General features: G+C 42.6%; 1 protein-coding gene across 1 annotated transcript in view; it reads right to left on the reverse strand.

Annotated features, from left to right (window-relative positions):
* Positions 1–24,419, reverse strand: part of trpc4b (transient receptor potential cation channel, subfamily C, member 4b) — a 58,905-nt gene extending 34,486 nt beyond the window's left edge. Inside the window, exons 1-2 of the mRNA XM_083547862.1 lie at positions 23,741–24,419; positions 13,034–13,552 (exon numbers count right to left, since the gene is read on the reverse strand). Coding sequence (XP_083403988.1) covers positions 13,034–13,552; positions 23,741–24,160 — 939 coding nt within the window. The 5' untranslated portion in view covers positions 24,161–24,419. The remainder of the gene's footprint in view (positions 1–13,033; positions 13,553–23,740) is intronic.
* Between the last annotated feature and the right edge of the window lie 334 nt (positions 24,420–24,753).

Consider the following 24,753-nt stretch of genomic DNA (forward strand, 5'->3'; position numbering starts at 1 on the left):
GTATATTTTTTAGATTTTTTTCTTGGCAATCATTTCTCAAGCGCTGTCAGGCTGAAGAGAGGGAACTGGAGAGCTGTGCTTTATTTTGAGGCAAGAGATAAATGTCTGTCCTGCTGGAAGGGATAACTCCACCAATCTCAATGTTCTTGCTGACCAGAATAGGCTTTCATCTAGAATCAGAAGTCAGAAAGAGTTTTGCAGAAGGTGCTCAGTGGGATTCAGGTCATGGCTCTCGGATTCTTCAACGAGAACGTAGGTGAATTATGTCTTTATGGACCATGCTTTGAGTACAGGGAGATTCTTTGATGAAACTCTTTTTTGGACTGTTTATTTCCAGTAAGGGAAAGACAATTGTGTGGTTATAACATGTAGCAGAAGTTTGTGAAAGGCCCATGGGATTTTAAACTTGTGATCTTCAAGCCCAATGCCGTAACCACTTAGCTACCACCACTTGTCTACATGTTATATATTGTATACTGAAAATCAACCGCCACAAAATAATGGTACAGTCCAACAACTATGATTCACTACATGAAAAAAACTATTCTTAGGGTGAAACCAATGAGGGGATTCTAACAATCAAAGCACTTTGTGGACTCCATCCAACAACTCCATCCGCTCGGATCTCAGCATGCTTGTCAGACATATCTTTATGGATGTGTGCTCACCAACTAAAACTCAACCCCAGCAAAACAGAACTGCTGATCATCCCAGGTGATTCATCTCCAGGTCAAGATCTCCAAATAACACTTCATGACTCTCTGCTCTCCCCTTAAGCCACTGCTCGTAACCTTGGGGTAACTATGGACAATGAACTGTCTTTTTTCCCACATTTTGCTAATGTTGCTCGTTCTTGTCGATTTCTTCTCTATAACATCCGAAGGATTCGACAATTTCTGTCCATACAGGCTGCCCAGGTGCTTGTTCAGTCTCTTGTCATTTCAAGACTCGACTACTGCAACTCTCTGCTTGCAGGTCTTCCCCTGAACGCTATTTGTCCACTGCAAATGATCCAAAACGCAGCGGCATGACTTGTGTTCAATCAGCCCAAGTTTTCCCACACCACCCCACTGCTGCGCTCCCCTCACTGGCTTTCAGTAGCTGCACGTATCAGATTCGAAACACTGATGCTTGCCTACAAGGCCAAAAATGGACTAGCACCATCTTACCTCAGTGACCTCATCACAACTTGCACTGCACCACGCTGTCTGAGATCCTCCAGCACTGCTCGACTGGTGCCACCTTCTCTCAGAATGAGAGGTAAGTACACTTCAAGGTTCTTCTCTGTTCTGGCACCGAGGTGGTCGAATGAACTTTCCCTAGATGTCCATACAGCAGAGTCCCTGACTATCTTCAAGAGACGAATGAAGACCTACCTCTTCCTGAAATACCTAAATTAGCACTTTCCAAGTTTGTAGAATTCAAGAGTTATATTTATATTAAGTTTGTAATCTTGCGTACCAGTGTAGATTTATTCATTACTAGAGACTCAAAGCACTTTTGTACGTCGCTCTGGATAAGGGCGTCTGCTAAATGTCGCAAATGTAAATGTAAATGCAACTATTTATGTGACTCCTGAAACTTTTAGCATCAGAAATAATTCATTAAAATGGGTGATTACAACTTTTAGTGCTTCTTTATAACTCATTTTGAAACCTATATAGATTTTACCCTTTATTTTAGCATTGCAGGTTATGATGTATGGAATCCCATTTAAGTTCACATCGGTCATTCATTCAGGAATAACTACACAGGATGCGGGCGGGAGAATGTTGCACTCCCAGGGAAAGTATAATTTCAAGCCTGTGTATTTTACAGATATGGACACATGATGGATTAAGCCAAGGGTTCCAGGATGCATTGAGCCAAGTTCTCACTGTTGCCCTGAGTTAAGCCAGAGCATCTCCTAAATGTTTGTTCTGCAGATTTTACAAGATCGGTTGCTGGGGACTAGTCTGGAAACATTGTTGTTTGTGGCTAGTGTGAACTCTAGATGTAAACCCTCATTTGCTTTCTAATTTGAAGTTTAAAAGCATTTTAGAAGCATTAAATCTTCTTGGAGATAACCAAGAGATAAAGCTTACACAAAATATAAATCACAACATAGCAGCCATTTGTCATTGTCACAAACTGGCAATCACTACTTTGCATCGAGGCAACATAACTTCCTTTATTTCCAAAGGTGCTGTTTTTTTCCCTTTTTGTTTCTAATGTTCTCAAATAAAGCACTGTCTATATTCAATGGTGCAAACAGCTAACTTTGCCCTTAAGGGGCCATTCACCAGCAGAGCATGTGGCTTAGTCCAGGAAACATCGATTCCAGTCTTGGGGGGATAAAAATCCAAGCTTACTTTATTCTCTTTAATGCTTAAATACACACAATTCAACTCACTAGGTAATTCCCAGACTTATAGGTATAGGTATTGGAGAAATAAAAATCATCTGTCCTGCCTTCAAGCACTAGAACTAATGAGCCTTGACTTCCGAGAAAGTCCAAACATCTGCACTGGTCGGTACACTTCTGAGAAAACTTTATAGTAAATCTTAAACATTTTGTGGGGTTAAACTGGATACAGAAAAACATTCTCTGAAAACCAAATATGTACTTTAAGGATGTGATTGCTCAAAATGTGTAAAGATTGCAGAAGTAAATTACAAGTTCAACAAAAATGATTTATTTGACCTCCTTTATCCCTTTTTGAACTCAAAGCCACACCCCCAGAAACCAGCCAGGAACATCATGAAGGATTAGCATTTCCAAGGATTATCATGGTAACACTTTCAAGCATAGAGGTAAGAGGTTAATTCCCTCACTTTCTTCTTTATAGATTAGAGATTAACTCTTTATACTTGTCACATGTACATTACAGCACAGTGAAATTCTTTCTTCGCATATCCCCGTGATGTTTGAAAGCTGGGTTCAGCCATGAAACAGCACCCCTGGAGCGCAGAGGTTTAAGGGCGTTGCTCAAGGGCTCCAAAGTGGCAGCTTGGCCAATACTGGGGCTTGAACCTCCAATGTTTTGATCTGTATCCCAAAGCCTTAACCACTGAGCTACCACAATCAATGTAGTCTGACATTTTCTGCTTGAATATCTTAAGGAAATTAATAAATCTATACTTAATATATAACTTAATATATTTTAATTTACTTTATTTTATTTTAATTGTAATGTGAGAAACAGCAACTACCACAATTTCCAAGTGGGATCAATAAAGTATTCTGATAATTAATAATGTGTCTTTAATCTGTTTCTATTTTCTAATCATTTTATTTAAGGTCACAGTTTTAGCATTTTAAAACTGGATTACTGTCAGGCGTAAGTGAGCGAGGCGGAAGCCGAGGCACAGCAAACAGACTTTAATGCACACTAAACAAAAGCAAACGTAGAAAACATAGAACACACTCAGAGTCCAAACACAAACAATAACGGACAACGGAGTGGTGTGAGTGAGGCGTTTAAATAGCTGTGAGGGTGATGAGGAACAGGTGTGTGGAATCAGTATGATGGCGAAGCGCTCCGGGCGGGCGGAGCGCGCACCGGAGAAGAAGACCAAGGCGCCGGGCAACGAGGATGAGCCGCGTGGAACTCCGCCAGCAACGCCGGGTCCAGAATGTCCTGCCGGGCCACCCAAGACCGTTCCTCCGGGCCAAACCCCTCCCAGTCCACCAGATACTCGAGGCGACCCCGGCGCCGTCTGGACTCCAGGATCTCTCTGACCACGTAGACCCTGGGCTGGTCCACGATCTCCAGCTGGTCGGGCGCTACAGGGCCACCTGGAGGGCGAGAGACAGAAGAGGCACACGGTTTCAACAGGGACACGTGGAATGTGGGATGGATACGATACCTCGGCGGCAGTGCGAGCCGGTAGGACACTGCGCTGATCTGGTCGGTGATCCAGAAGGGCCCTATGAACCGGGGGCTCATTATGCGACAGGGCAGCTTGAGTTTCAGGTCCTTGGTGGACAGCCACACCAGGTCCCCAGGACGGTAGCGGGGGGCGTCCAGCCGCCGTGCGTCAGCGTGTCGGCGGGTGTTGCGGAGGGCTCGACGCAGCTGGGTGTGCGCTGACTCCCAGATTCGACTGCTCTCCCGGAACCAGTAGTCGACGGAGGGTACGCTGCTGGGCTCGTCCGACCAAGGGAACAGGGGTGGCTGAAACCCCAGCACGCACTGGAACGGGGTGAGCCCCGTGGAGTCCTGACGTAGCGAGTTCTGGGCGTATTCGGCCCAGGGCAGGAACCTACTCCAGTCCTCTTGATCCTGGCCGCAATAGGTTCTCAGGTAGCGACTCAACTCCTGGATCTTTCGCTCCGCCAGGCCGTTGGATTGGGGGTGGTATCCTGAAGTGAGGTTTACCGAGATGCCCAGGAGTCAGAAGAAAGCCCTCCAGACCCGAGACGTGAACTGTGGGCCCCGGTCCGACACGACCTCCTCCGGGAGACCGAAGTTCCGGAAGACGTGATGGAACAAAGCCTCCGCTGTCTCGAGTGCAGTGGGGAGCCCCTTCATGGGGATGAATCGGCAGGCCTTAGAGAAGCGATCTACCACCACCAGAATGCAGGTGTGGCCCTCTGACCGGGGGAGATCCGTCACGAAGTCAATCCCCAGGTGTGACCAGGGACGCTGAGGGATGGGGAGTGGCATCAGCTTTCCCACCGGCAGGTGGCGTGGGACCTTGGACATTGCGCAGGTCGGACATTTCTCCACGAGGCGCCTTACTTCTCGGGTCAGGCCGGGCCACCAGTACTTAGTCTGGAGGATCTGGATGGTCCGCTTCTCCCCTGGATGGCCGGTGCCTGGTCCCTCGTGAACAGATCTAGAGACGGTGCCGGCACGAGGCAGGAACGAAGGTGCATCCAGCTGGGCACCCGGCCGGAACCGCCGCCCGGCGAGCAGCGGAGGCGATCTCTTGGTCGACCTCCCAGACGATTGGCCCCAGGATGAGTGCGGGGGGGAGGATGGGCTCAGGCTCGCCAGGCTCGTCCGGCCGTATATCCGGGAAAGGGCGTCGGCCTCGCAACAGAAACGGCGCCGAAGCTCGTCGAAGGCCTCCTGAGCCTCGTGGCTCCACCTCAAGGTGCGGGCCTTTCCCCTGAGGAGCGAGGTGAGTGGGGCAGTGATCCTGCTGTAGCCCTGGATGAACCGGCGATAGAAGTTGGCGAACCCTAGAAAGCGCTGGAGCTCCCTGATAGATTCCGGAACCGGCCACTCCTTCACTGCCCTTACCTTTCGACTCTCCATCTGGATACCCTCCGCACTGATGATGTAGCCCAAGAAGTGGATGGTAGGGCGGTGGAACTCGCACTTCGAGAGGTTCAGGTAGAGATGCTGGGAACAAAGTACTTCAAGCACCGCTCGCACGTGCCGCCGGTGTTCCTCCAGATCCCGGGAATAGATCAGTATATCGTGGATGTAGACCATGACGAATCTCTGGAGGAAAGGCCGGAATACTTCGTTCATGAACCCCTGGAAGACGGTGGGAGAGATGGAGAGGCCGTATGGCATGACCCGGTACTCATAGTGGCCCGAGGGGGTGATGAAGGCTGTTTTCCACTCATCCCCCTTCCTGATGCGCACCAGGTTGTAGGCGCTCCGGAGGTCAAGCTTGGAGAACACCCGCGCCTCCCTTGAGTCCTCCAGAGCTGCGGGCACGAGTGGCAGGGGGTAAGGAAGAGGTGCGATCTGCGAGTTTAGCTGGCGGTAGTCAATGCAGGGCCGCAGACCTCCATCCTTCTTTCCCACGAAGAAAAAGTTTGACGCAGCAGGGGAGGAAAAGTGCGTGATGAACCCCTGACGAAGCGCCTGTTGCATGTACTCCTCCATGGCTTGGCGCTCAGGAACGGACAGGGGATACACACGACCCTTGGGTAGCTTTGCCCCGGGCAGCAGGTCGATACAGCAGTCCCAAGGCCGGTGAGGAGGGAGACGGGTGGGGGCCTGCGTGCTGAACACATCACCATACGACCTATACTCTCTCGGGATCTCCACAGGGGTTGCGGTTGTGGCTTCCTCCACACGAGTGGCTCCGATCACGGCTCCAGGGGTTTGCGTGGGGAGATGTGAGAGGCAGTGTGCCTTACAGCGGGGACTCCACTCCAGGATGTCACAGGGGTCCCAAGAGCATCTAGGCCGGTGTTTCTGCAGCCAGGGCCTCCCCAGGATCACACTGACTGTGGATCTTTCCAAGACCAGGAACCGGATCACCTCTCGATGGAATAGCCCCACTTGTAGAGTCACCTCCGGCGTGCAGTACTTCACCCACCCCTCACCCAGCGGCCTTCCCTGGATGGTTTGGATGGCTAGATCCTGGAAACCCCGTTCTCGGAGGAGGCGTAGTCGGTCGAGGCAGGCCTGGGAGATGAAGTTCCCCGCTGAGCCGGAATCGACTAGAGCATGCACAGAGATGGAGAGAGTGGGGGTTATGAGAGACACTGCGAGTTTAGGGAGAGAGGAGATGTCGGTTGGTAACTCGACAGTACTCACCGCGGCACGAGCAGGGCGTGTGGGGCACTGCGAGATGGAATGCCCCGTTCTGCAGTACAAGCATCCTGCGGCTGCGAGCCGGCGATTCCTCTCCCTTCTGGACAGCCTTTGTGATCCTAGCTGCATCGGCTCGCCCTCTGGGGCAGCAGATGTGCCTTGTGGAGAGCTCGGTGGGTGTGGAGTGAGATCCTCCACCGCTAGGCGCTGAGAGAGCCCGATCGATTTCTGGATGAAGCTCTCCAACCCCACCGAATCCTCATGAATGGCCATTGCCTGCTGTATCTCCGGTTTCAAACCCATCCGATACACTCCCAGTAGCGCTGACTCGTTCCAGCCACTAGATGCCGCCAGGGTGCGAATACGGAGGCTGTAATCGGTGATGCTTTCGTTTCCCTGACGTAACCTGAGCAGCTGGTCGGCTGTGGTGAAAGTCCCGGAGGCGCCGCAGAAGACTTCCAGGAAGTGTTCGGTGAACCGGGCGTATGAGTGCGTCACCGGGCCGGCCGCTTCCCACAGCGATTGTGCCCATGCCAGCGCTCTCCCGGAGAGGAGGGAGATGAAAAATGCCACCTTCGACCGCTCCGTAGGAAAACGCTGTGGTTGCATCTCGATGTAGAGATTCACCTGTAACAGGAAGCCGCGGCATTCTGATGCCTTTCCGGAAAACGCAGCCGGAAGCGCCATGGGGCTGCTGGTGAGCGCGGGGGGGTTTTGCTGAGCCGCCGCGGATGGGAAGGCGGCTTGGAGCGCGGCGATGAGATCTTGTATCGGCGAAGACTCAGCGACTGCCTGATCCTCCATCGCGAGGTAAGCGCGGGGCAAAGATCTCGAGGTTCTCCTTCCTTTTCTCTCTTTCTTTCCTTCGGTCCGTTATTCTGTCAGGCGTAAGTGAGCGAGGCGGGCCGCAGACCTCCATCCTTCTTTCCCACGAAGAAAAAGGAACGCTGACTCGTTCCAGCCACTAGATGCCGCCAGGGTGCGAAAACGGAGGCTGTAATCGGTGATGCTTTTGTTTCCCTGACGTAACCTGAGCAGCTGGTCGGCTGTGGTGAAAGTCCCGGAGGCGGCGCAGAAGACTTCCAGGAAGTGTTCGGTGAACCGGGCGTATGAGTGCGTCACCGGGCCGGCCGCTTCCCACAGCGATTGTGCCCATGCCAGCGCTCTCCCGGAGAGGAGGGAGATGAAAAACGTAAGTGTAAGTGTAAGCGTAAGTGAGCGAGGAGGGCCGCAGACCTCCATCCTTCTTTCCCACGAAGAAAAAGTTTGACGCAGCAGGGGAGGAAGAGTGCGTGATGAACCCCTGACGAAGCGCCTGTTGCACGTACTCCTCCATGGCTTGGCGCTCAGGAACGGACAGGGGATACACACGACCCTTGGGTAGCTTTGCCCTGGGCAGCAGGTCGATACAGCAGTCCCAAGGCCGGTGAGGAGGGAGACGGGTGGGGGCCTGCGTGCTGAACACATCACCATACGACCTATACTCTCTCGGGATCTCCACAGGGGTTGCGGTTGTGGCTTCCTCCACACGAGTGGCTCCGATCACGGCTCCAGGGGTTCGCGTGGGGAGATGTGAGAGGCAGTGTGCCTTACAGCGGGGACTCCACTTCAGGATGTCACAGGGGTCCCAAGAGCATCTAGGCCGGTAGAAAACGTAGAAAACATAGAACACACTCAGAGTCCAAACACAAACAATAACGGACAACGGAGTGGTGTGAGTGAGGCGTTTAAATAGCTGTGAGGGTGATGAGGAACAGGTGTGTGGAATCAGTATGATGGCGAAGTGCTCCGGGCAGGGCAGAAGAAGCAGGGTGATCCCTGACAATTACAAACATGCAAAAATTCACCCTGTATTTTTTTATAAGCATGGTCAGAAAAAAAAAGCAGTCAAATTAAAGCCTTAAACACAACACACATTTATTCACAACCTCCTTCTTTACTCAGATATAAAAAAATATATATAAACTATTTAAAACCACTAAACATTCGTTTTACTGATGCTGCAAGTCTCAATTCAACCAACAGAATCCGCCATGATGCGCACATCCGCCAATTAAAACCGTCCGAGTGAAAACATAGCAAATGTTCCGTTTTACGCAATTTAACTTTCCTCTTTTGTTAGGGTCAGACCCATTTTTAGGTTTTAAATGCATAAAAGTACCACATAAATTAGTTTATTGCATCAAGGCTTTTTGACTTTGTCAGGAACATCTATTTAAGGAAAATAAAAATAAAAATCAATCTATTTCACTAAATTATAAAATGCTCTGGTGAATATTATGACCTTTGTGTTGTTAGGGCCGGTTTTTACCTAGTTATAATATAAGAATATAAAAAACAATATTTAGTGCCAAAACTCAAAACTTAAATCCTAAACACACTGTCAGCTCACTAGGGTTTTCACCCAGACAGGGTTGGGAGAGGAGCTGGCTGACAGCGTTGTCAGACAGCAGCCCACTGACAGCCAGCTCCTCTCCCAACCCTGTCTGGGAGAGATGGTGGCAGCTTCTTCCACTGATGTTCAACCCAGGGCCAGAGGTGACAGTAGATGAATTTTTTTTTCCCTTTCCGTGAAAAAAATGCTCCTTCTGGTAATACATGCCCAGTAAGATGGCAAATACGGCATAAAAAGCTGTGCAGCCTGTGATGCAAAAAACAGCTATGCATGGAATCTACAGATTTACACAGGCAAACCTGCGAGTGGCATCCCTAAGAAAAAAACAAGGAAAACGTGTACCTCTCGAAATGACTACTGGACTATGGGGTTACAATATCACGTGTGACAATTTTTTACCAGCTAGGACCTTGGACAAGAACTTCTAAGAAGGAAACTTACCATGGTGGGCACAATAAAAAATAAATAAACCTGAGCTGCCTGCTGAAATTTTGCAGGTGAAGGACAGGGCTCCACTTTCCTCAAAATTAGCTTTTACTGTTGTTTCATATTATCCAAAAAAATAAAATGTGGCACAGTAATAGTGTAATAGTAGGTTCAAATCTCACACCCCTGGTTTACTGCGGAATTGAATTTGCCACATAACTCACTCATTTGTTTAGATGGTTTTCCCAGTCTCTCGTGGATAGCACCAAAAAACGTATAGGGAATTGGTTTTATGGAGTTTTATGTTGAAATAATGAAATTTAATAATAAAAATATAAGTATTATTATGAAATAGGGTCAAATGTTAATACAGTACTGTATTCAAAAAATAGCATTTTTGGGGTGGCTTCTGTTTATTGCTGTTTTTTTTATTTTGTTTATCGCGGGCGGTTTTGAAACGTAACCACTACGATAAACGGGGATTACTGTACTTATGTCCACTTTTCACAAAGATGTAGCTATCATCATAAGGTGAGAAAAAGTCCATACTTATCCTGAACTATAATAAAAACAAAGAAGGAGTGGACAACCTGGACAAGATGACTGCCACCTACACTTGCTAGCGAATGACCAGGACATGGCCAATTGTTTTATAACATACTAGATGTGTTTGCATTGTGTTTTGGACCACCATTCACCTGAGATGGAACTCAACTAAAAAAACAAGCGGAGGAGGAGATAGCAAGTACCCTTGTCAAGGCACAATTTGAGCGAAGGGAACGGGTGCCCCGAGATCCAACCGCCGCGGCCTTGGTCAGAGAGCTGCAGAGGTTACCTAGCACTCCATCTATGCTATCAGCAACACAAAGAGCATCAGCACCAGCATCCTCCTCAGCCAGCCCTGCCTCAACATCAACCAGCACAGCCACAGCCACAACCTGACTAAAGCAACCTGATTCTAAAAGAAAGAGGTGTCCGTCTGTCCTAGCGATAACGACAAAAAGACCAATATATTGTGCTTCTACTGCCAAAAAAATATCTCTGTAAGGAACACACTAAAATGGTCACTTTGCTGACACATTTGCTTGATTGGTTGTTGTTTGTTTGACTCTGCAAATCTACATTTTGTATTATAACTTGTTCTGCTTTTCAATTTGTATTAAAGTTATATTTTAATTCTAAAAATACTTTTTTGTCTTTTTTACAAGTAAAAATATTTGAGTGGAAATTGACCCGTAACACCATAGCTGTTACTATAGTTAATAATATTACAATTAAAAAATACATTTATTTAAGAGATGTGTTTTAATACCCCTTAGTAATAGTCAGGTAACATAACAACCTTTTATTTATTTATATCATTCTCTTGAGGTTCAATTTACAATTTCTTTTTTAAAATGAGAGGCATGCTGTCAAAAGAAAGGGCCAGGGGGACACACCAAAAATATTAAAACCAATTTTTTATGGATAAGAAAATATAAAAAGGTGACCAAGAATTAAGAAACACATTGGGTGATTAATAATTGTTTTGAGATTATTTTATGGCTGATTTAAGACACGGGTCAAAACCGAACGGTTAACATAAGAGATAGTCACATAAAGCATAAAACATAAGAGGAGGATTAAACACAATAATTACTTTAAAACATTTACAAAAATATATTTTGTCTTCATGCTCTATGTTGAGTTTGGTTTCACTGATAATAAACATACTTTAGCATAAAGCATCTATATTGTATATTTGTTGATTAAAGAATTAAAAACTTAAAATGTATTCAAGGTACATTTAGAAAAAATTAAAATGTGTGAATAAGTTGCAATTAATCACGAGTTAATCAGAGAACCACCAGCCACACCTCCCTCCTTCACTCAACACACGCTCAGCCGCTCCCTCCTACAAATCATCTACACCTGTCTTCTGTTTACCCTTTACAAGGTCCCTATTTGCCTTCACTCACCGTCCGATCTACCAGTTACGACCATAGATCACCCGGACTTCCTACCGCTCTTGTTTCCTGTGCTTCCATGCTCCTGACTACACTTCGTAGGAAGCACTCAGTAAAGTTTGCCATCTGCTACAGTCTCATCTCTAGCTCTCTTGTGTTTTAAATGTTAGACCAATAAAAGACGTATTTTACTCCCAGTTTCGTGATTAAATATTTTATTAATTTGCTGGCCATATATATATATATATATATATATAAAGTGTGTAAACCTTTATCAAAGACTGATTCTAATTTAACTGTGTTTCTGGTCATTAAGCTTTATTTTAGGCATTTGTTTATAAGCACGGTATTGTTTGCCTACAGGACCAAAGCTGTTTGCAAACACTACAACCCATAATGCAGCTCTCCAAATGGGTTTACTAAACGACATTATACACTTCTGCTAATGATGTTGTTGCTTCAGCATCTTTTTTCATGTTCTTCATAATTTGTAGTAACAAACAAGTAAAAATAGACTCTTGCTTCTCGAAGATGCAATAATAGCTCCTTTACCCATTGAACACTAAAATCTATAAACATGAGTTAAAAAAAAGTGTCCTGCAAAGACCCTTGCATGACCACACATTGATTCAGACCCTGCAGTGGGGTCAGGTTTCACAGCAGTAGGTCATGCAGTAATAAGTCCGAAGAGACTGATGGGAACAACTGCCCATTATGGGATCTCTAGGCCACTGAGGGTTATTATGACCAAACTATTGGTAAAGAAAAGAACAGTAAGCGCTGCTCACACTTATTCCCAAATTAAATTAGTACAAATGAAAGAGCTGCAAATTTCATTAGCAGCCAGAGATTCTGCTTTCATTGCATAGATATAAAAGACATTCGGTCACAGGTGTCAATCACATATAATGCAAATCTAAATTAAATACGTACATAAGTCAATAAATATATTTGATAAAATAAGTAATTAATAATCAATTATTTACTAAGCAATAAATAATTGAAAACATTTTATAAATCAAAACACATCTTTCACAAAACTCTCTAATATTAGTTTCCCACTATCGAAGCTAAAATACACAAATGTCTTGTTTTGTTTTTCTACTTGTTTTTTGTCAGCTTCTGTATCTTGTTGTATTGCTGTGTATAAAGTTTTCAGATAAATTATAATAACCTGGATTTGCTTTACTGCTTAGAAACCTGCTAGCAAATCCTTTGGGGTAGGATTATTATATTGAAAGTATTCATTGAGAAGTTCACTGAGAGGCAAAGCAATAACAGGTTTGGCTTCCCATTTTTAATCTATGTATCTTTTTTTATTTTTTTATTTTTTTTATTGCACTCATTTAAAAAGATTTGGCTTCAACAACACATATATGTCAAAAACATTAAGTTAAGATTCAGTTAATCATGCCTAATTCCAGGCTTTTACTTCGTGTTCTGTATTTTTCTTATTTAGCTTGTTTGCATTACCAATTTTATTAGTAAAATTTTGAATTGTTGCTATTTTTCAAGGCCACTGATCATTAAATTATCCTCGAGGAATTTTGTGAAAAACAGTTTTTGGCATGATTTTGCTCACTTTTTGGGCTGATGTATATTTTGGTTTATAGTGATACTGCAGATGACCTCTTTGGTGTTATTAAAAACTTCATTTTCAGCCTTTTTTCTTATTAGAAAAGCATCAATAAATCCCCATTTCTTGCAAACTAACTGTTATAAAATATTACAAAAAGCGATAATATACCAGAAAACAGATATTCCTAAAAGAATGATCTCACCTCTTTCTGTCTGTATTTGATGGCCAGTTTAAGCCGAGCCAGCTCGTTGTTGCTTTCCTCCTCTACAAGGCTAAGGTCATCACGGAAGTTGAGGATAAGCTCCAGTTCGCGTGAGGAACGTGTCTGGTCCAGAAGGTCCTTTGCAAAGCGCTTACACTGAAAAGATAGCTCCTCGTACTCAGCCTTAAACTCGTTCTCCACCTTGCTGAGCTCCTGGAGCTCCCAGCTGAGCTGGAAGGCGGTCAGGAACGGGTCCTCGCTCGACAACGCAATGAGTGATGGGCTTGCCAGGGCCCTGTAGATGTTAAGGCGTGAGCGTGAGTGGCGGAGACTGTCCACATCCGAGCTGGATACGCACTCGGAACAGTTGCAGCGCACCTCATGGGGCTGAGGCACTGACACACCTTTCTGCACCAGCATCTTAATAATCTCGTAATTGTTCGTGTGGGCAGCGAGGATGATGGGCGTAAGGTCTGGGGTGAATTCGGAGAACTGTTTGTCCAGCAGGATCGGAGGCACCTGGTAATAAATGAGAAGAAACATTGAATATGTGAAAACAGCTGAAGGATGAGAGCTGATTTATTTAGGTGCAATAATATGGACTAGAACATTTTGTACAATGTCAATATAAACATTAATTACTGCTGAAATACTAATATCAAAATAGTTTCTGATTCTATTTCGGTAATACAGTCAGACCTTTTAAGTTATCCCACTGAAGGCCAGCATGTTCCTAACTCTTTTACTGAATTAATAGTAATTTCCTCTGCCATTTTCTGTAGTAAAACTCAAAACTGATTAGCATGTTTAAACTTTCTTTTGGCTTCTTCCATTAGGGGGCGCCACAGCGGATCATCCGCATGTTTGATTTGGCTCATGTTTTTACGCTGGATGCCCTTCCTAACACAACCCTCCCCATTTATCCGGGCTTGGGACACTTAGAGTGGCTGGGGTTGGTTCCCTGACCGGGTATCGAACCTGGGCCGCAGCAGTGAGAGCACCGCATCCTAAACACTAGACCACCAGGGAAAACTGATTAGCATGTTTAAATTCAGATATTAAGCTAGCTGGAAATTAACCTCGGTTACATGTTGTTGGAACATTGACTAATTATTTGCTATCAAATTGTAAAAGAAATAACATAACAAAATAGGCTTAATCAATGCTCCAGCCTAACACCATTGATATTTTGTATGCTTATATGTACCAGGGGGGCCCAATACGTTTACTGGTCAATCGCAAAGGTAGTGTGGGTAGATTGCATGACATTAAAAAATAGATATCTATTTATGCATTTTTATAGTAGGTAGATCATTTTGACCTGTTCATTTTATAAGTAGTTTGCATGCTGAAAAAGCGCGTGGACCCCTGATATATACAGTAAAATTTCAATTAATGCAATGCAATGAATTTAAACAAGGGCCTTTTTTTTTCCTTTTCTTCCCACAAAAAAGTAACTACCTTTAAACTGTGGTTCAAGCTGTCTGTTATTTGTCAATCTGTGCCTCTGAGCCCATTTATAATTTTCAGTTTGTTCAGTTATGACACTAAAGCCTAGAATTTCCATTAACATTTGAACACAACTCTGGATATTCAGCACAGTACTGTTTCCATTAAGGAACTCAAGCTTCTGCACCCATAAAAAGTACCAAAAGTAACAGGTTTAATAAACTCCAATAAAATATACACTTTCTATACATTTCCTAAGTATATATTAGCATTTACGTATATTATATTCAAAAAACATTTTACTAATGAGCTTAAGAAGCTTTAAATCCCTTATGGTGTGGAGGTGCATCATCGCATTACTGCTTCAAGGTTTCATTTTGTACTTAGTTTTGATCAATTCTCTATAGATGACAAAAAATGTATTCACAGTACCAGCTTTTTATTACTTCTAATATGAGAGTCTGCAGTCATCACTTCAAGTGCAATGATTTGACTGAGCCAGTGACTCCCACAGGATGCCACATACTGAAGAAATATGAACTGTACAGTCAGATCTCTATAGTTTTGTATCCCTTCTCTCAGACTACATGACTTCTTTGTAAATCTGAAACCTTTAGAAAGCAATTCACCCTCACACTGATCTCTTCTGTCACCTGGTCAGTATCAGAGACTGAATAAAAATGCACACGATTAGTCACATTCATAGTCCTGAAGAATCATGCATATTATATTAATGACCCCTTATGGCCTTCTAAAATCCAGAGAACTACAAGTTTTAGCCACAATGCAGGGGGACTATAGGCTCCTTCTCTATAAAAGGGCCAACAAGTTCTACCTTCCATCCAGGGAACTGCAAGCTTCTTCTCCAAGGGAACAGTATTTTACTGATTGTATCCTCCTCCTATCTAAAGGTCCTGTTTCCAAAATCTCCCACCCTTAAACCAAAGACTTACATGTTATTCCTTTCATTTATAGTGGAACATGGTTCTGCTCTCTTTTTACAGGTACTTCCAGTCATTCAGGGGACCATAATGGCCTTCTTCCTTCCAGAGGACCACATGGTCCTGCTCGATCAATCTAATTATTAATTTTTCAATCTATTTATTGATCTATTGATTGATCTGTCAATCTATCTCTATCTCTACTCGATCTACTCTATCTAAAAAAGTTTGCAGACATGATTAAGTACGGTATGTGCTTTTTTAACATTGCATTCCACGATTTAGTCCCAATTTGCTCTCATAACTCTTCTGGAAAGATGTTTCACTAGATTTTGAAGTGTGCTTGTAGACATTTGTGTTTATCAGCCACAAGGGTCAGGTATATACAGTGTATATATATATAGGGTGAAGAGGCCTGGTGTGCAGTCAGTGTTCCAATTCATCCCAAAGGTGTTCAGTAGGGATGAGATCAGAGCTCTATAGCAAGCCACTCAAGATCTTCCACTTCAAACCATATAAACCATATCTTCATGAAGCTCTCTTTCTGCACAGGGGCTTTGTCATGCTGGAACAGGTTCGGGTTCTTGTGACTGTAAGTTACACATGGTTGTCTGCAACACTGGAGCACCGCAGGGAACAGTTCAGACCCTGTTCCTCTTCACCATCTACACTGCAGACTTCATGTTTAGCTCAGCCACCTGTCACCTGCAGAAGTTCTCTAATGACTCTGCCATTGTCGGCCAGATCATAGATGATGATGATGACAGGGAGTACAGAGGACTGATCCAGAACTTTGTGGACTGGTGCCAATGGAGCTGCCTCCAAATAAACACGTGGAAAACCAAAGAACTGGTTGTGGATTTCCATAGACACAAACAAAATTCATTACCACCAGTGAACATTCAGGCAAAGGACATTGTGAGAGTGGAATCTTTTATGGTGTGGTCTGCTGGTGCAGCAGCATCCCTACTGCAGACAAGAAGAGACTGGACAAGCTGATCAGGGAGGCCAGCACAGTCCTGGGGATTCCGCTGGACACTGTACAGGAGGTGGCAGAAAGAAGGATGGTAGCTAAACTATTATCTTAACTGAAGAACGACTCTCACCCCCTGTATGAAACAGTTTCTTCTCTGAGCAGCTCCTTCAGTAACAGACTACATGTTTCTTTCTACACTTGCACCATTGAGAGCGTCCTGACGGGTAGCATCACTTCCTGGTTCGGGAACAGCACCATGCAGGACAGACGAGCCCTCCAGAGGGTGGTGCGTTCAGCTGAACGTACCATCCACACTGAGCTCCCTAACCTGCAGGATATCTATAGCACGCGGTGCAGGACCAGAGCCAGGAAGATTATGAAGGACCTCAGCCATCCCAACAATGGACTCTTTTCTCTGTTGCGTTCAGGAAAACGCTTCCGCTCCCTGAAAGCGAACACAGAGAGAATGAGGAGGAGCTTCTTCCCGCAGGCCATCTGGTGTTTAAACCAGGAAACACCCAGGATCTAGAACTGGCCCACTCTCTCCACCATCATCATCACACTTCTCTGTACATATATTCACCTTCGCACCACGTCACTTTAAAACATATCTCACCGTTCGCACCACGACACTTTAAACTCTGGACTTTTATTTTATTCATACCACATGGACCATATTGCACCATATTGCACATGGACACTTTACGGACCTTTACACCACACCATACCGCACACGGACACTTTATGGACAACCCACCACAATTGCCTATTGTTTACATATTGTTTACATTTTTTTACATTTCTATTTTGTTTACATCTTTCACTACACACTGTTTACTGTTTATATGTATATTTGCTCATACATTATCCTGTTATATATCTATATATCTTTATACCTTATATTCTTTTATTTTATTTTATTTATTTATTTTATTTTATTTTATTTTATTTTATTTTATTTTAATAGCCTTTCTTATACCTTATAGTTATTTATCTGCCTCCTTTTCTTCCCCCATCCTATTCCCTCAAGCCGGACCATCGTACAAAACATTTCACTACATGTCGTACCCTGTATGTATGTGTATGTGATGAATAAAATTTGATTTGATTTGATTTGATGTTACCTCCTAAGTGTCTGAAAGAGTGATACAGAAGGTCTTTTCTCCCTGCTGCTATTAGACTTTACAATCAGAGCTGCTCCCAGTGAACCAGTCACCATAATACACACTAGTATTGTGTTTAACTGTTCAATAATAACAAAAACAAAGTTTTTTTATTCAATAAATGTACAATAAAACTAATTTAAAACAATAATGTGCAATATGTTTGAAAGTGTAACTACTTATTGGTGGTCTTTTTTTTTGTGTATTTATAAACTGTAATGTATATAGTTTTATGGTGTTTCTACTTTTCTTTTATATATTTGCACATTTCTTTTTTTATTGCTGATGTAAAACAGAAATTTCACCACATCCAAAGACGTCTTATACGATTGTGTGCCTCCAGTTCTGTGGTAACAGTTTAAAAAAGATCTACATATTGCAGGAAAGGTCTCTTGTCCTAATACTTTGGTCCAAATAGTGTTTCTGTCTATTCCTTCTCCCATCTAAGACACAACAACTTCCTGGTCCCGTCTAGGGGACCACAAGCTTTCTTTCTAATCTACTATTTATATTTAAGACACCAAAAAGCTATCAGTCTCACCGCCATCCAAAAGAGGACCTGCTGATCTTTCACGAGACTGCATGTAGTCACTATATTTCTTTTCACACTTATAAATCTCCTCACACAGGTGACTGCTGACCTCCCCATGAATCAGATTTCTATATCAAATACAAGGAGGTAAAATACGGTCACAGTTTTGATGTTACCTCTGGAGTGCTTGTTAAAATACCGTTTCGCATGCGCACGGATCAGCACTGGGTGAAAGCTGAGATGGTAAATATTTGCCTATTCTTCTAAACAACTCGAGTGAAACCCTCAAGCAGGCTGATGAAATAGTGGTTGAGATATGCACACTCCTTAACTACAAATCAGGCTTGCAGTGCTGAGCTCAAAATCTTTTTTAGGCATTTATTTCACCCTTGACTTTAGCTACCGACTATCTGTTTTGAAAGTCTCTCAGAAGAGTGAGTAAATCATATCATACATATGCTTATAATATCTAACGACACCATTCCCTCAGATAGTCACCAACAGTGATCTGAATGTTTCAGGTTCAAGGTTTTTTGGACAACCTTCAGAGGTGTAACGATTGACACAAATTTATGTTGAAATGCTCTCACTTAACTGCACTTTAAAGTTTCCAAAAAACGTTCTGCAGATTCAAGACGTGCACAAAGTTCGAAGATATTAATCTCCATCAGTGAAGGACAGTTATGCTAAGCTTTGCAGGTATGCTGAAAGAATGGAGCCAGATCCTTTAATTTAACACATAAAATTCAGATGTGACATGCAACCTAGTGGTCAAGAGATATTTACTGTGGTTTCTGGACAATAAGTCATTTATAAAACACTAGCCATTTGCCATCACTCTCTTATGTAATGTGAAGGGTTCCTATTTTTCATTTCAAAATTCTATACTTTTCCTGACTTTTCTAAAGATTATTAAGACCATATTTAACATCTGGTCTTGAATTTCAACTATAATATGTGTTACGTTACAATCTCTGATGTATGTCAGAGTCAGAATCTCTGATGTTTTCCATGTGTTTAGTCGCACAGTTGGGGGCGCTGTACTGAACTGCTACCTCACAACATAACAACCAATCACAGAGCTGTGCAGATCCAATGTAGTGCCGAACTTTTGTCTTGAGTGGTTGCTCCTAATGCCACAAAAAACATCTTTTGGCCATGTTCACACTAATACGGGATCATTTGAAAACACGTGATTTCTATAGCGTTTTTCACAACAGACATTGTCTCAAAGCAGCTTTACAGAATTGAACAATTAAGGTAAACGATGTGTATTTATCCCTGATGAGCAGCCGTGGCAACTGTGGCAAGGAAAAACTCCTTTAGATGTTATGAGGAAGAAACCTTGAGAGGAACCAGACTCAAAAAGGGAACCCATCCTCATGTGGGTGACATCAAGAGTGTGATTATAGTCTTTAAATAATACAGAACACTGGAGAGTGAAAACTAACATGAGCACTGGAGTGTGTGATTATGAGTAATGTCTTTTCTATAGGCTTATACAGTAATTTGAGATTATGGAACCAGGATCTACTAAGCAACTCATAAAATAGCTAAGGGTTAAGGGCCTTGCACAGGAGCCCAGCAGTGGTATCTTGGTGGTGATGGGATTTGAACTTGTGACCATCCAATTGAATGCCAAATGCTTTAAACAGTAATCTACCACCTCATTATACAACCCTATGTTTTAGAAAACCGAATAGGGCAATAGTATGGAAACACATTTTTCAATACACAGTGTTGTTTTTTCCATTATCTAATCCAGACCTGGAAATCACTCAAATCAAATTCCATTCTTTTCCAAGATGGGCAGGAACCATGACTGTATATAACACAAACAATTCGAAATCTAATGCAGGTGTTTTCATCTACCATACAGCATGACCTAAAATGAAGTCTAAAAGACTCAGAGTCTTAGGGGAAAGCACTGTTCCTTCTACATTGACAGCCCTTCCTATCCAGCCCCCTGCTGGATCCTTGACCAAGACCTTTAACTATCAGCTGCTCATGTATATCCTTTCTCAGATGTAGGTCATGTCAATTGGATAGCCAAATGTATTAAAGTTATGTTCTTGCAGAGAACTAGCTAGTAAGTGGGTCTTGACACTAAATAAATAATAATTGAAAAGGTTAAATTAAAAAAAGAGCAGAGCGAATATAAGCACCCTATAAGCACCCTGTAACAGCTGGAGTAATTTCTTTCAATCTCTAGCATGACAGTATTTTTATCTACAAAGTCTGAGAAAGCATCTCAATAGGCAATATGGCAAAGCTTTCAAATATATAGACATAGAATTCTGCGTTTCACATGCTTTATATACAAAAACACATATTATGGAAAGGATTTTTGCCTGTCTATGAACAAACAAAAAATCTAATAATATATACATATATGATCATAGAAATAACAATGTTATGCTATGAAATAACAACTATATAACAATGTTAACAATGAAATAACAAAGTTGCACTTTGTCACTGCTGAAAAAAAAACTTTTTTGAGAGACATATAGATGAAGCAAAAGAGATCCTATAAATATACTGTAAGAAAAAAAAAAGAAAACACAATAGAGGAGTCTGATGAACAGAATAGGTTGGGAAATGTGTGGGGGAGAAAATGTTATGAATGCTTGTGCATGTCAGAACCCCCAAGAGAGCATGACTGTGAATTTGAGAGGCAAGTGGTGATTAGAGGATGGGGTGATTAGCACGTCTCTTTGCAATATCCATCCTGGAGCAGAAGCTGTGAAACTCCCAGAGAGATGAGGACAAGCTATCAGGCAAAAGCATAATATAATGATGACTCCATCCAGACCGGCATGGCAAAAAATTATATTAATGGTAAAATTTAAGCAGTGATTATGACATAAGACTACTGATTCAAAGGTTGGGTGTTCAAATCTACTGGGCCCTTGAGCAAGGCCCTTAATTGTTTAGTTGTATTAATAAGGTGATTTATAAGGCTGTCTGCCAAAAGTTATAAATGAAAATAAGGCCTTTTAGGTAATAGGAAATGCCTCCTAAAAAAAAAAGAATAAACTGCTACATATTAAAATTGAATTTAGCATATCGTTGTAAAATATAGAATTAAATATAAATATGAAATAAACATAACAGTCTGGTTTAAACAGATACAACAAGATGGGGTTAGGGCACACGGCCAGCCATGATACAGCAACCCTGGAGGGGCCCTCAGGGGCCCAATGGTGGCAGCTTGGTGATACTGGGGCTTGAACCCTCAACCAATAACCCAGAGTATGTTAATCATCACTGAGAGGAGATTTGAAGTAAGAATAGGAATTTATTTCTGTAAATTTGCAAAGCTCATTGAATTGAATTTAGTAACAAACTGGGTCAATTGATTATTTTGTAATAATGTATATTTTTATGAATTATATGTTTTACTGAGGAAGTAGTATATTTATGATTTATGATCATCTGTATCTGTCCACTAATGGAAATTAAAAGTAAAATATATTTTTAAAAAACCCTGCTCCCATCTACTGATTTGCCTGCTTGTGATTTATTGACATGTTAATTTAGTCTATTTGCATATCAAAAGGTCACAAGAATAGCAGTGGAATGGGATTCGATTGACACACATGGCTGGAGAACCACACATCACATCTGCAGTCTTTCTAAATGACCAGTGGTTTAGTGGTCCTCCCTTCCCTTCCTTCCTGTCCATTTCTCAGAATCACCCACTCTGCTTTCGTCTAACCTCCAGAGAAGTCGCACTAAATTGGACTAAATAACCGTGAATGATAATGGAAGGAATTAAGCCTGAAAAAACAATGCTTCCTGAGCTGTGGTACATCAGTGAAGCCTCTCACTGCCATTTAATCTTTTAATCTAAGACATTGAGAGTGAGCTGAGAGTTTCTCGGTGAGGAAATGGACACATTTGGTACTTTAGATGTGTAGCTGATAACAGATAGTGCTGGATTTTGTGGTGGTGGTGGTGGTGGTGATGGTGATGGTGTTGCCATTAGTGGTTTGTACTTACTGAAATGAAAGATCGCAAAGCTGTTGTGTTATTATGTCAAAAGAGTTCATCACAGCTTTTTTTTCCAGCCCTAAAACACAGCCATTAGAAGCCCTACAACATTTTTATAACTTTTACAAATAACTGTCCATCTGCACATGTTACTTTACCACAGTAACAATAAATTTACAACTGGAGAACTTGCAAGATTAGTCTTTAGTTAGGGAGTAACCTTTTTTAAATACAGAGATTTTAGGCACAATCATCTATTTTTATATTATTATATTTATATTGCTGAATCAGGCTATTCACCTTCCTTGGAACATTTAATTGTTATGCAATCCTGGTTCCATATTTTGTGGGGTTGCTTTGTCTGATTCGTGCTCTGGACCAAACCATTAAAAATACTCATCGCTTCTTGCTTTGAATCTGGTTTTGTCTGTTTAGTGTTATTGTATTTTACTTTTACTTATATTCAATTTGTCTTTATATTTTAAGGCTTCATAAAGAGGATGACATTTTTTTGTGTCATGAACAACACATTGTCTAGGTAACAATTCTGTGTGAAAGTTGAACTTGAAAGTGCAGAAAACTGTTACTGTACATGAATAGTGAAAGCTCACTTGTTAATATTTCAGACTTCTATTGGGAAGATTTGGAGTTCAAATCCCACCATTGTCGAGAAAATATATTCTAGTTAACGTTATCTAGCGTGTGTTTTAATCAGACTAATATTAATCCCTGACACCCCTACCAAGCAGCCTCTTGATGACCATGACCTGATCCATGAGGTTACAGTAAATGTTGGAATATAAACAGTTTGATTTAATTTAGTTTTGAATTGTTTTGTTAATCAGCATTGTGATATTTAAATAAAAAAATTTGTGAAATTTCCATCCCAGTGTCACAAAGCAGCGTCAACACAAACCACCAGCACATTGGCATTGAGTATTCAAAAGAAAACATTACCACATTTGGTATTAATTACTAATAAAACACCATAGATAGATAGATAGATAGATAGATAGATAGATAGATAGATAGATAGATAGATAGATAGATAGATAGATAGATAGATAGATAGATAGATAGATAGATAGATAGATAGATAGATAGATAGATAGATAGATAGATAGATAGATAGAAGTGTGTGTTTGTTTGTGTTTTTAATGCTTCATAAAAACTTTTGAAAAACAAAGACATCATCATACCCCATAGATTCAACTATTTTCCTGGAATGACTTCAAAGTGAAAAGAAAATGTGCTTTCAAAAACTTTTTTTGCCGAGCATGTGAGCAAAAGGGATAAGTGTCTGTTTCTAGCAAAAGTATGTGGACAACTGACCATCTGTTTCTAGCAAAACCGCACACCAATATGTGGTTCCCCTTTTAAAATTAAGGATACACAAACACATACAGTATGTGTGTCTCTTGAAACAGTAGATATTGTACAATTGTAATGCTACAAGTTTTGTAACTTTAGTTCATAGTTTTAACTTGAAAAGTTGACTATAGTACATGTGATAAAGTTTACAGATAGATAAAAAAAAGATGCCAGAGTGAAGAAAAAGTGTGGTATAATAAGTTTTGGATGGCTTGGATATCATTGTGCTTTAAAAGTAAAAGAACGATCACTCAGGTGAGATGGAATGAAGCTCCTCACCTGTTTCTCTCCGCTGGGCTTTTTGTGGTTGAGCAGCAACTCCACGGCCCCTACTACCTCCTTGCGGATGGCGTGGAGCAGCGCGTCCCCGACGTGCACCTCGTGCGCCAACAGGAGTTCGACCATCTCCATGTTCTCGTTCTCGATGGCGATGAGCAGCGCGGTGCGCCCGAGCGGGTCCACGCAGTTCACGTTGATCTTGAAGTAGATCTCGGCTTCGCGCAGCGCGCGCCTCACGCTGCCATAGTCGCCCTTCTCCACGGCGCTCAGGTACGCCTTCTCCAGCGCCGAGAGCTCCGGCTCGGCGCGCACCACGCGCAAACGGATGCGGTCGCGGCGCGAGGCGAACACGCCGCGCCCGCTGCCGACGCCGCCGCCTCCTCTCCCGCCGCCGCCTTCGCCGTAGTAGAGCTGCGCCATTGCACCCGGTCAGCCCGGTATCATGAGCATCTGAGAAACGGACAGGAGGAGGAAGAGGATGAGGAGGAAGAGGAGAGGAGGAGGAGGAAGAGTGCGGATGCTCTGTTTAAAACGCAGCAGCGCAAGAGGCACGGAAATAACACACCCATTCTGTTAATACAGTTTGGAGTGGAGACTTGTTGACGCGTCTTGTGTCTTTCATGGACAGGATGATGCCATTAACACACACACACACACACACACACACACACACACACACACACACACACACACACACACACACACACACACACACACACACACACACAGTTCATCCAAACATGAATATTGCTCTCATACAGTATTTATGAATTAAATTAGGTCACCAAAGTACATGCTTCTTGAGTTGCATTGCACACATTTCAAGTGGTCCCATCTCATCTCATCTTATCTCAGGGGCTTTGCTTAAATAAACAGGATTCTACTACTTTGGGTAATGAACTTCCTCCATGAAACACAGATCTTATGGCACTGATTCATTTATCATGTATTTGCCATCCTCCCAAAATGGTATACACCTAAAAGAATTAACAAATATACACACATATTTTATA

The sequence above is a fragment of the Silurus aristotelis genome, assembly GCF_946808225.1.
Source record: "Silurus aristotelis genome assembly, chromosome: 8".
In the NCBI taxonomy this organism is placed as follows: Eukaryota; Metazoa; Chordata; class Actinopteri; order Siluriformes; family Siluridae; genus Silurus; species Silurus aristotelis.